At 48.1% G+C, this 13,419-nt stretch overlaps 1 protein-coding gene across 8 annotated transcripts in view; it reads right to left on the bottom strand.

Moving 5' to 3' along the window:
• KIF2A (kinesin family member 2A) overlaps nt 1-13,419 on the bottom strand; it is a 418,450-nt gene that overhangs the window by 45,611 nt on the left and 359,420 nt on the right. For all 8 annotated transcript variants that reach the window (XM_085631560.1, XM_085631589.1, XM_085631578.1 and 5 more), the window contains one exon: nt 6,728-6,863. In XM_085631560.1, the coding sequence (XP_085487686.1) occupies nt 6,728-6,863 (136 nt within the window). The remainder of the gene's footprint in view (nt 1-6,727; nt 6,864-13,419) is intronic.

Below are 13,419 nucleotides of genomic sequence, written 5' to 3'. Positions count from 1 at the left end.
AATATAGTACATGAGGGCCCTCTTTACATCTAGTGTGTGGAGCATTCTCTCAGCGACATTTTGTGGGTTTTGAAAGAAAACAGGCAGTTCAATGGTTTGGTTCATGTGGAACTGCGATATTACTTTAGGCATGAATTTGGGGTTGGTACGTAGTACGACCCGGTTTGCGTGAACCTGTATGAATGGCTCCTGAATGGTTAGTGCCTGGAGTTCACTAACTCTCCTTAAGGAAGTGATGGCAACCAGGAAAGCCACTTTCCAGGTGAGGAATTGAATCTCACATGAATGGAGAGGTTCAAAGGGAGGACCCATTAGTCTGGTGAGGACCAAGTTGAGGTTCCACACCGGTGCTGGGGGGTGCCTTGGGGAAATCACTCGTTTAAGTCCTTCCAAGAAGGCTTTGATGGCAGGCACTCTGAATAAAGAGAGGTGCTGCCTGTTTTGGAGATAGGCTGCTAGTGCGGTTAAATGGATACGTATTGAGGTGTATGCCAGATTGCATCGGTATAGGTGTAATAGATAGCAGATTATGTTCTGAATAGATGCGTCTAGCGGGTTAATGTGATTGTTGTTGCAATAAATGACAAACCTCTTCCATTTAGCTGCATAGCAAGCTCTGGTAGTGGGTCTCCTGGCCTCCTTGATGATCTCCATACAGTCAGGTGGCAGGTTTAGGTAGCCAAACTCTAGGACTTCAGGAGCCAGATTGCCAGGTTCAGCTGTTGCGGATCTGGGTGCTGAATTTCTCCATGGTTCTGCGTCAAAAGCGCAGGTTTGATCCGCAGCCTTTGATGCGGCACCACGGAAAGTTCCAGAAAGGTGGTGTACCATGGCTGGCGTGCCCACGTTGGAGCAACCAGGATGAGTGTCAGTGAGTGCTGTCGCAGTTTGCGTGCCACCAGCGGTATCAACGGCGCTGGGGGAAAAGCGTACGCAAATCTGCCGGACCAGTTCATCCATATCGCATTGCCCTGCGACTGTGGATGTGGGAACCTGGCGGCAAAGCTTTGGCATTTTGCGTTTTCGTTTGTGGCGAATAGGTCTATCGCTGGATGACCCCACTGCTGGAAGTACGGTTGGAGTACTGATGGGTGTAGCTCCCACTCGTGCATCTGGTGGCTGTGTCTGCTGAGCAGATCCGCCATCTGGTTGTCCTTGCCGGGGAGGTGTTCCGCCATGAGGAATATGTTACTTTGAATGGCCCACTTCCACATGCTCTGAGCCAGATGAGACAACTGTGGAGAGTGTGTTCCTCCCTGCTTCTGTATGTAGTACATGGCAGTCATGTTGTCCGTCCGGATCAACACGACCTTGTTGCACAGGTGTACTTTGAATGCCTTCATGGCTAGGAAGATTGCCATCAGTTCCAGAAGGTTGATGTGCATCTTCTTTTGTTGTGTAGTCCATAGTCCCTGCACTGTGTAATTGAGTACATGAGCTCCCCATCCTTGGAGAGACGCGTCCGCTGTCAGTGTGATTTGTGGAACAGGCTCTTGGAACGGTCGTCCCTTGCAAAGGTTTTGTGGATTCCACCAATGCAGAGAGTTGTATGCCCGACCGCTCACCAACACTAGGTCTTTTAGTTGCCCGTGAGCCTGATTCCATGGACGTGCTAAGCACTCCTGAAGCAGGCGCATATGTAGTCTCGCATGTGGGACTATGAAAATGCAGGAGGCCATCATGCCTATCAACTGCATGAACACTCGCGCCGGAAGGGAGTGTTGAGGTTTGAATTTCGAGATCAGCAGTTGCATGCTGTTGATTCTCACTACAGTTGGCTGAGCTGTGGCAGCCAGAGTGTTGATTGTCGCGCCTAAGTACTGTTGTACGTGCGCAGGTTGGAGACTTGATTTTGGGTAATTTAGTGAGAATCCCAGATCGTGAAGAAGGTGAATGGTGTGGGATATGTGGGTGGCACATTGTTGTGCTGACTTGGCCTGAACGAGCCAGTCGTCCAGATAAGGGAAGACGTGAATGTTTCGTCTTCTCAGATGCGCGGCCACTGTTGCCAGGCACTTGGTAAAGACTCTGGGTGCTGTTGTTACTCCGAAGGGGAGAACTTTGAACTGATAGTGATTCCCTTGAATAGTGAATCTGAGGTATTTCCTGTGTGAAGGGTGTATTGGTATGTGGAAGTATGCATCCTTCAGGTCTAGCGTAGCTAGGTAATCCCCCTGACTGAGTAGTGGGAGAACCTGCTGGAGGGTGAGCATATGGAAATGCTCTGACAGAATATATAGGTTTAGGGGTCGCAGGTCTAGGATAGGTCTGAGCGAGCCGTCCTTTTTTGGGATTAAGAAGTACAGAGAGTACACCCCTGTGCCCTGCTGGGCGATGGGCACTACTTCTATGGCCCCTTTTGCGAGCATAGCAAGCACTTCTTGCTGGAGTAAATCTAAGTGTTCGGCTGACATAGGACGGTGCTTTGGTGGTATGTTGGGTGGAGTGGAAGTTAGTTCTAGACAGTACCCATGTTGGATGATGTCCCTGACCCACCTGTCCGTGGTGATGTTCTTCCATGCGGACAGGAACAGCTGGAGTCGTCCCCCGACAGGTGTTAAGTGGTCGGGGGGTAAGGAGAGGGCGTCACTGTTTGTTTTTTGGGGAGGACCTGGTGTTGCCATAGCCACGTCCCCTGCCCTTGGTGCTGGATCCACGATATCCACCCCTGTTGTTTTTGTCGTAGGTGCTTTGTGTGCCACCTTTAGTATACTGTTGTTGTGACCCCTGACCCCTTGACGTTCCCCTATTTCCGGTGCGACGAAAGGAGCCACTACGAAATTGTTGTGTTTGTAGAGCCCCCATAGATTTCGCAGTGTCTGTGTCTTTTTTCTTTTCTCTAGGGTAGTGTCAACGTCTGGGCCAAATAAGAATTCTGTGTTAACTGGTAAGTTCAGGATATTGTTTTGGATCTCGGGTTTGAAGCCGGAGATGCGTAACCAGGCATGGCGTCGCAGCATGACACTTGTGTTTATTGCCCTGGCCGCTGTGTCAGCTGCGTCTAGGGCGCATTTTATGGATGCATTAGTGAGGAGTTGTCCTTCTCTAATGAGGAGTTCCGCTGACTCTTTATACTCCTCTGGTAGATGTTGGAGCAGTGACTCCAGCGTGTCATAATGTGACCTGTCATAACGTGCCAGGAGTGCCTGTGTATTGGCAATGCGCAGGATATTGGCTGCTTGCGCTGCAATGCGTTTGCCCGATGTTTCAAGTACTTTTGACTCTTTGTCTGGGGGAGGAGCATCACCAGTTGTCTGCGAGTGGGCTCTTTTGCGAGCGTTGGCAACCACCATAGAGTCTAATGGCAACTGGCCCCTAATGTATTTGGGGTCACCGGGTGCAGGCTTATATTTCTTTTCAATCCTCGGGTTTAACACCAGGGCTCTTGTGGTGTCTTTGAAAATGTCTTTGGCAGGTTTCAGAACCCCTTTTAGCATGGGCAGAGTTTTGAAAGTCCTTTCTGAAGATGCGAAAGTGTCAAGCAGGAAGTCCTCCTCAATGGCGTCAGAATGTAGCTCCACCCCATGATGAGCAGCAGCCCGTTCGATGAGGGCATTAAATGCGGCCGTGTCCTCTGTAGGAGATGTTTTAATGTTGTAGAGTTGCGCATCCTAAATATGTGGCGCGATACTTAGGTCTGTGGGGTCATCCCACGCCTGTTCAGGGTCTTGTAGTGGTTCATCGGGATCCACGTCCCCGGGGTAGATGGTATCCTCCCCGCCATATTCCTGCATGGGGTCCGATTCGGAAGGGGTAGGAGAAAAGGACTGCGGATCTAGGTGGAGGGGATGGAAGTGTTCTTGTAGCCCTGGTTCCTGCTCCGCCGGCAGCTTGCGTTTAAGAGGAATTTTGTATGGCACCTCTTTGACTGGCGTTATTTTGCGCTTGTGGAGCATTAACCTGCCAGTGTCGGCGTCGATAAATTGTGGCCCCGAAGAATCTTGTTCTGTTAGGCCAGTGGTGGTGGACTGTGTGTGGAGGACACGTGTCTGAATTTGAAATAGTTTCGGTGCCGATGTCGGTCGCAGCCCAAATGTAATGTTGGTGGGCTCCGAGTGCACTCTACAGGGTGAGGTAGTGTCAGGACCCGAGGTAGAGTGGAGGGCTACCCGGTCACGGATGCGTTGTAGAGATGCAGAGACCTGCTGCACAGCAAACTCAGATGGTGGTTTGGTGGGCACCTTGGTAGTAGACGTCGAGGCCGGCCCGGACATTTTTGTCGGAGGGGGGGGGGGGTCACTGGTCTGAAGGGATGCATCGACAGTCGACGTAGTCGAGGTCTTAGTCGGCATCGGTGCTTTAGGCGTCGACATAGCCGGGGCGGCATTCTTGACTGCGGAGGTTACGGTCTTCGGTGTCGGCACCGAAGGTCTCGGCGCCTTGTGGTGCCCGAGGGCGCGCTTCTTCTGTGCGTCTGCTGCGGTGAGCTCGGCGCCGAAGTCTCTCTGTACGCGGTCGGAGCCGACGACTTTTTTCGGCGCCGGGGCAGGTTTGGATTGTTGACGCCTTTGATCCGACCACCACCAGTTTTACTTTTGATTTTGAAGGGACTGGAGCGATGGATGTGTTTGGGTTTAACAACCCAGTTGTCTTTGGTAATAGTGGCTCTTGCAGAGTGTTCGAGGCCGGGCCGGAAGGCGGGGCCGAGGAACCATGTATTAGGTCTTGGGTAAGGCCCGAAGGCGATCCCTCGACCGGAGCCTGATGATGATGTACAGTTTCGGCCTCCGTTTCGACGGATTGGCCTAGCTCTTCGGGAGAGCTGTCCTCTTCGGCCCAATAGGCTCCGTCGAAGTCCCCTACCTCGTCGACTGCTTCTTCACGTCGAAAGATCACTTCGTCATTGTTATCCGATTGGGAACCACGTTCTGAAGCGGGGCTAGAAACTATTTCTTCCACGCTCTCGGCGTCCTCGTCCTCGGTACTGAATATATTGGTGGGTGCGGGCGCTGCCTGCTGCGCCTCGAGCCTCGCTGCCCGTCGGTTCCACAGAGTCTTCTTGGATCGGAACCGTGCACAGGCCATGCATTTCGATTCGCCGTGATCCGGTGAAAGACATTTATTACAGACTGGGTGGACGTCGATATGAGGGTACTTGGCGTGGCACAACGGACACCTCTTGAACGGAGTCCTCGATTCCATCGTCGATCGAGCGTCGAAGTTTGGACTAATTCGGTACGAAAGTTGGAAGAGGGTGTGGAGCACTAGAGCTAGTAGTCGACACCGAACGGAAACTGTACCGACGCAAACTATAGGCCTTTTGGCCTAAAACTAAGTATTCCGAAGTTGAGCTAAGATAGTTGCATCCGAACCCAATGGCGGAAAAAAACAATCTAAGGATGGAGAGGATGCCCATGCGCACTGTAGTCCAGGGGAGGAGCCACCTATCTCGTGATACTTCGAAGACTCTTCCAGGACAACAATGTGCAATCATCCGGACCCAACACTAGGCGGCGATCTATGCACAGATATGAATTCAGCAGCCCACATGCCTCGAACATTCAAGTTTCTTCTACTCTCCAACCACAGAAGCTGTTAGAACGTAATTGGGATACAGTCTTAAGGAAAAAGCTTTGACCATATAATTCCCAATGAAGGGCGTTTGATGCCAGGAATGGTTATCACCCAGGCACAAGGCCACAAGTCTATGTGGATTTGCAACTTGTCTGTAGGCAGCTGGGCCTGATAAGGGTTTCTTTCCATGCAGAAAGGACATGTTTCAGAAGAGCCTCAATGACAACAGAACAAAGGCTCTGAAAATGAAGAGCGATTGTAACATTTCAGTCAAAATGTTAGATAGAGTCTACATAGATGCTGTTCATGCTTCTCAAGCCACTGTGGTGAAATAGGAGACTTTTTCTAAAGAAGAACGTCAAGGATCCCTTTCTAGTTAGGTTACCAGGCAACTTGCATTTAGTAAATCTAGGTACAAGCCAAAATCAGTATTAGAATGAGAATCGGGTTATCATCCTCTGAGCATTCCTCTTCTACGTGGCTGTAATCCTCATCAGGCATGACTATGGCAGCAGTAAGAACCATATAGTTTTTCCATCCAGGCAAATCTTTGGGAAGAAGCTCTTTCAAAGGTTAGTCATAAAAACATGCTTTCATACATTTTAAAGCTACCAAATGACTTAGTCTAACTCTGAAAAAAGCACTGTACACTGCCGAAGAGCAATAGCCAGAGAAAAGTCTGCAAACATGCCTAGCGCCTGGAGGGATAGTCATAAGGTGGAGAATCTGCAGAAGATGTATTCATCAGATATGGATTTGAAAACAAGCACATGGAAAACAACAAGCAGATTTTGTAGAGCCGAACAAAACGTAGAGTAGAGAAGAAGGTAAGCGCTTTAGTGTCATGTATCTATCACTGCAGACATTAGAATGTTGGTTAACATTCGATACAAGCCTTTTGCCCCTAGACACACACATATCATGGTCATTAACACATTTCTCAGTTTCTGAACTTGAAGCCTCTATGCACACTTTTTCATCTTGTTTCCCTGTTTCAACAGATGCTGGAATATGCAGAACCAAAAAACAGAAGTCTGAAAGAGCAGGGGTGATGTGGATGAATATCAGATGGGCTGAACACTCATATAGGTTCCTAGTTTTCCATAGTACCACAACCATTTCCCCATAATAGCTCTGAAGAGCTTTAATAGACTAATCACAGGGGACCCACAGGTTGCAGCTCACTACCCCATGTGTGACTACTGCAGCATACCTCGTAGTTCAGTAAGAATATCAATCTTCTGTTCTAGGATTATTTCAAGTTGCGTGGCATAGGAATCAACATCATAGTCCACTTCTTCAGTCATTTCTAGAAGAGCTTTTTCATCCTCCAGCCATCGTATGGACTCCTAAATAACCAAAACAACTGAGTTACTAGAAGTATGTAGTAGACATTTTTTGTTAATTAATTATTCAATGAATGTCCCATGGTACAATATCAGATTTTAAAAAATCCAATGATTATTATAGTATCTTACTTAACAAAACGACATCGTGCACAACTTTACCTTTCAAATGCTTCAAAAGTTACTTTTGGTAATGCTCTTTTCGCTGCAGGTTCCTCACCTTTTGAATTCTCCAAGACACCAAACTGGATCAGAAATGTTTTATAGCAATTGCTCCCAAACATCAATAGGTGGCACTACTGAAATGTATGGTAACCTCTTGCCTTCACTGAAAGTGAAGACACTGAACCCTACATTATCACAATCTATACATACAGAAGTCTGTTCTGCTTGGAACTCTTTCATGCCCTCAAATACAGATTGACAGTGACAGATTGCAAGTGTGACTGTGTCTGAACCCTCGAAGTCAACACTACATAACAGGCAGGCAGGCAGGAGCACGGCGAGATATCTGCAACTGGCTAGAGTGCCCATTTATGAATAACAGATTCCTGACATATTGAACAGATGTCAAAGAATACAGCCAAAAAGGTGGAGGGTCTGACGAGAGGACTTACTTCAGGAAGTCCTGCAGGATCAAGTGGGCGAAATGACCTTCCCTGTGGACTTGATTGTCGAGACAATGTTACCTTGAGAAGGTGCGAACACAGATCCATTGATAGCCTGATAAATACAGAACACCAAAACCCCTGTAGCCAATAGCAGCCTTAGCTAGGATGGAATGAGCACAAAGGCTCTTGGCAGGCTTCTTTTTAGCCACAGTATAATAATATACAGAATGAAAAGACTGGATTAGGTTCACTTTTGGACTGCTTTTCCCTTCTTAGGATGAAGAAAGTCATTTAAGAAGCTGATCTTCAAGTGTCCAACCTATAAGTCCCTCTTCCTTCTTAGAGGGCCGGAGTGGAAAAGGCAGGGAGAATGATGGATGGTCCCAAATGTAATGGTGACACCACTTTTGGCAGAAAGAAAGGACAAGTTCACAACACTGATTTGTCCAGAAAGAAGGTGGTAAATCGAGGCTGCACCGACAATACCTGCAGCTCACCGACAGCATGCAGACTAACTGCAATCAGGAATACTGTCTTAATGAACAAGTTACTTACCTTGGGTAATGCTCTTCCTGATGGAGACCAAAAGACCAACAGCAGATTCCTCTCCTTTTGATTATTCCCCCAGATGTGAGACTGGATTTGGAAAATCCTCAGTACTACCCCTGCGCAGCGGCCTAATGTCATTCCGTGCACAGGCCTATATAGCGCACAGACATTAGCTGCTTTCTGATTGGTTCTCACCTGAAGAGTGTAGGAAAGGGCCTTGTTTGGTATAACCACCACATCAATCCCCCCCATGCCCCTCCTCAAAGTTTACAGACTGATGCTGCTGGTTTTGTGCCCTGGGGTCGGCTGTCCAGGCCACAGCGCATGTGCTCTGACCCCCAAAGTATGTGTACAATTGGCTAATTCCTGATTGGCTCATTTAACTTATCTGTACGTCTCTAGTATACGATACCAGAGGTACCCAGAACTAGTAAGTTAAATGTCACTAGTCATCAACCCATAGCAAAGGAAATTAATCCTTAGCAAAGGAAAGCTTATTATGATAGATAGGAATATGCTACTTACCAGTATGCATCTGTTCTTGGCATGTAGAGCTGCAGAGTCACACACTGAGGATAAGATCGCCATCTGGTGTTGGGCTCGGATGATTGCAGGTTGTTGTTGTCTTCGGAAGAAGCCTTTGGTCACGAGACAGGTGACTCCTCCCCTGGACAACAGTGCGCATGGGCATCCACTCCATCGTCAGATTGTTTTTCGCCATGATGGGAAAAGATGGAGTGTATAGGAATGAAAAGAAAGGATGTCCATGTGCAATGTCTAAGTAAGACAAATGCTGGAACAGATACAGGTCCCGGGGAGGCGGGTGGGCGTGTGTGACTCTGCAGCTCTACATGCCAAGAACAGATGCATACCGGTAAGTAGCATATTCCGTTCGAGGCATATGAGCTGCAGATCACACACTGAGGATAGACTATATAGCAGTGTCTCCCCTTAGCGGTGGTCACCTGTATCCGTTGCAGCAGTTTGAAATAAAGTTTTTAGGACAGCCTGGCCCACTGAGGCCTGTTGTTTGGCTTGCACATCAACACAGTAGTGTTTAGTGAAGGTATGCGTGGTAGACCATGTGGCTGCCTTGCAAATGTCTTCTAAGGGAATGTTACCTAAGAAGGCCATAGAAGCCCCTATTTTACGCGTGGAGTGCGCCTTAGGGGGAACTGTAAGAGTACGTTTAGCCTTTTGGTAGCATATTTGGATGCACTTAACTATCCACCGGGCTATACCGGATTTGGAGATGGGATTGCCTTTATGTGGTGGTGCGAAAGCAACAAATTGTTGTTTTGTCTTTCGAAAAGGTTTTGTCCTGTCGATGTAATAAAGCAAGGCTCTTTTAACATCTAAGGTATGTAGGGCCCTTTCAGCTACGGAGTCTGGGTTAGGGAAAAAGACCGGTAGCTCTACTGATTGGTTAAGGTGGAAAGGGGAAATCACTTTTGGAAGAAATTTAGGGTTTGTCCTAAGAACTACTTTGTTACGGTGTAGTTGTAAGAAAGGTTCCTCTAGCGTAAGGGCTTGTATCTCACTTACTCTTCGTAGGGAAGTGATTGCGATAAGGAAAGCTACCTTCCATGTTAGGAACTGTAATTCACATTTGTGCATAGGTTCAAATGGGGGACCCATAAGTCTTGTTAGAACAACATTGAGATTCCACACTGGGGAAGGTGGTAATCTTGGGGGAAGAATTCTTTTAAGACCTTCCATAAACGCTTTGATGGCTGGCACCTTAAAGAGGGACAGGTGTTGCCTATTTTGCAAGTAGGCTGCCAAGGCTGCTAGGTGTAAACGTATAGAGGAATACGCTAGATTGCATCTTTGCAAGTGTAGTAGATAGCAAATGATGTTTTGGATGGAAGCATCCAATGGATGTATGTCATTATTAGCGCAGTAGATGGCAAATCGTTTCCATTTTGCGGCATAACATGCTCTAGTAGTAGGTCGTCTGGCTTCTTTTATGATATTCATACAGTCTGGAGGGAGGTTGAGGTACCCGAACTCTAAGACTTCAGGAGCCAGATTGCTAGGTTCAGTGTTTGAGGATCTGGGTGTCTGATTTCTCCATGGTTCTGGGTTAATAGATCCGGGGAGAGGTGTAGCTTTTGATGTGGAACTAAAGATAGTTCCAGAAGTGTGGTGAACCACGGTTGGCGTGCCCAAGTGGGAGCCACTAGAATTAGTGTTAGCGACTGTTGTTTCAGTTTGCGTACCACAAATGGAACGAGTGGGAGAGGAGGAAAAGCGTATGCAAATCTGCCTGACCAGTTCATCCATAGGGCATTGCCCTTCAACTGTGGGTGTGGAAACCTGGCGGCGAAGGTTGGGCATTTTGTGTTTTCGGGAGTGGCGAACAGGTCTATGTCTGGTTGTCCCCATTTTTGGAAGAATGGGAGTAGAACCTTGGGGTGTAATTCCCATTCGTGGATCTGCTGTGTGTGGCGACTTAGGAGGTCGGCCACCTGGTTGTGGATTCCTGGGAGATGTTCTGCTAACAGGTAGATGTTTTGGGGAATTGCCCATCTCCAGATTTGTTGTGCCAGATGGGACAGTTGGAGAGAATGTGTCCCCCCTTGCTTCTGTATATAATACATTGTCGTCATGTTGTCTGTGCGTATGAGGACGGTTTTTTTCTTTAGGTGTACCTGAAAGGATTTTAGTGCCAGGAACACCGCTAAGAGTTCTAGGTGATTGATGTGGAGCAGTTTTTGTTGACTGGTCCATCTGCCCTGAGTGGTATGTTGAAGGAGGTGGGCTCCCCACCCCGTGAGAGATGCGTCGGTAGTCAGCACAACTTGTGGAAGAGGTTCTAAGAACGGCCGCCCTTTGGACAGGTTGATGGTGTTCCACCATTTCAGTGAGCGAAGTGAGCGACTGTCCACCAACACCAGATCGGTAAGTTGTCCGTGAGCCTGGTTCCACTGTTGTGCTAGACATTCCTGTAAGGGATGCATTTGAAGTCGTGCGTGTGGGACTATGGAGATGCATCAAGAGATTGATGAGTTTGAAATTGAGAGATGAGATTTTGTATACTGGTTATCCTGGCAGTGCTGGGATAAGCAATGGCTTTGGATGTATCTATGGTTGCTCCTAGATACTGGTGTAAGTGGGAGGGTTGTAGATGGGATTTGGGGTAGTTGATAGTGAATCCCAAGTTGTGGAGGGTTTGAATAGTGTGATGAGTGTGGAGAACGCATTTTTGGTGAGTATTGGCTTTTATGAGCCAATCGTCCAGATAGGGGAAGACATGGATCTGTTATCTTCTGAGGTGCGCTGCCACGACTGCTAAGCACTTGGTGAACACTCTGGGTGTTGTTGTTACTCCGAATGGGAGAACTGTAAATTGATAGTGTTGCCCGTCTACTACAAATCGTAGATATTTTCTGTGAGCGGGATGCATAGGGATGTGAAAGTACGCGTCCTTGAGGTCCAATGTGGCGAGGAAGTCTCCCTGTTGTAACAGTGGGAGGACTTGTTGGAGGGTGGTCATATGAAAATGATCTGATTGTATATACTGATTTAGTAGTCTGAGATCCAGTATGGGCCTTAACGTTTTGTCCTTTTTGGGAATGAGGAAGTATAGGGAATATACTCCTGTTCCCCGATGTTGAAGAGGGACTGGTTCTATTGCATGTTTTTGTAACAGGGATTGAACTTCTTGTTTGAGGAGAGAGAGAGATGATGTGAGGACATTGGACGGTGTTTGGGCGGTATGTTCGGGGGGGATTGTATTAGTTCGAGGCAGTAGCCAGACTGGATAATTTGTCTTACCCACCTGTCTGTGGCGATGGAAGTCCAGACAGGTAGGAATTGTTGGAGCCGCCCCCCGACCGGAGTGGAATGGTCTGGGGGGAGTGGTGGCAAGTCACTGTTTAGTGGCTGGGGAGGTGCGGGTGGTGTTGTTGTTGCCCCGCCCTCGACCTTTGTTGTTGTTTCCCCTATAACCCCCTCGAAAATATCCTCTGTTAGGGGATGTTTGTCCAGAATTTTTAAAGGTGGACGTGGTCTCAGTTCCCAGATTTTTGGAGGCTCCTCTATAAAAGGAGCGACAAAAGGAACCCCGGGTTTGAGGAGACTGCAGTGCTCCCATAGATTTGGCAGTCTCATTATCTTTCTTCATTTTTTCTAATGCAGTGTCCACTGCAGGGCCAAATAGCTGCTCTTGGTTGAAAGGTTGAGCTAGAATCGTGGTTTGAACCTCCGGTTTAAAACCGGAAATACGGAGCCAGGCATGTCGTCTGAGTAAGACGCTGGTATTGACCGCCCTAGAAGCAGTGTCTGCCGCATCTAAGGCGCATTTAATGGAGGCATTAGGTATTAATTTGCCTTCTTGAATGAGGTCAGTAGCCTGGGATTTAAAGGGCTCAGGCAGATGTTGCATAAGGTCCTCAAGTTGGTCATAATGCGCTCTATCATACCGGGCTAACAGGGCTTGGGTATTGGCAATACGCCAGTGGTTTGCCGCCTGTGCGGCGACTCGTTTGCCTGAGGACTCTAAAAGCTTAGACTCCTTTTCCGGGGGAGGCGTTTCTCCAGTTGTCTGTGAGTTAACACGCTTCCTGGCATTTGACACGACCAAGGAGTCTAAAGGGAGCTGAGCTTTAATGTATGCGGGGTCCTGCGGGGCTGGTCTGTATTTTTTTTCGATGCGGGGGTTGAGAACCCTTGCTCTAACAGGGTCTTTAAAGACTTCAGTGGCATGCTTTATAACCCCTTTAATCATGGGCAGTATATGAACAGTTTTTTGTGACTGCTCAAAAGTATCGAGGAGAAAGTCCTCTTCAAAGGCGTCCGTGTGCATCGTGACGCCATGGAATGTTGCTGCCCTATTTATGAGTTGGCCAAACCCCAAATGGTCATCAGGAGGGGAGGGCTTGGAAGGGTAGGTAGTGGGGTCAGGCATGTCAGGTATTGGATAAGACCAGTCATCTACTGGTGCTGTGTCTGGGAATGTAAAAGGGTCGTTTGGATCAAGAGGATCATTAAATAAATCAGGGTCCGCCCCTCCCCCTAAATCATCATTATCATCCTGTGGAGGAGGTGAATGAGAAGGAGATGGTAAAGGTAAAGGAGAAGGAGGAGGAGGAGGGGGGGGATGGGGCAGGAGGTAACACAGGAGAGGAAGGACGAAGCGGTGAAGTAGCACAGTCCTTCTTCCGTATGGGAGCTGGAGGTGGTGTGATGTCCAGCTTCCGTTTTTTGTATGGGACTGCAGTCACATGTCCGGTTTTGGGATTAATGTAGATCCGCTTTTGAGTAGGATCTGGGCGAAAAAGTTAATCCGGCTCCGAAAGTGGTGGTGGCGATGGCCGTTTCGGGTCTTTATGAACTTTTTTCGGTGTGGACAGAGTTTTCGGTGCCGATGGATTTTTCGGTGCCGATGGAATCTT

This window comes from Triturus cristatus, chromosome 2_1 (assembly GCF_964204655.1).
Source record: "Triturus cristatus chromosome 2_1, aTriCri1.1, whole genome shotgun sequence".
Classification (NCBI taxonomy): Eukaryota; Metazoa; Chordata; class Amphibia; order Caudata; family Salamandridae; genus Triturus; species Triturus cristatus.
Note: the sequence above shows the minus strand (reverse complement) of the source record. Positions and strands in the feature narration are given on the sequence as shown.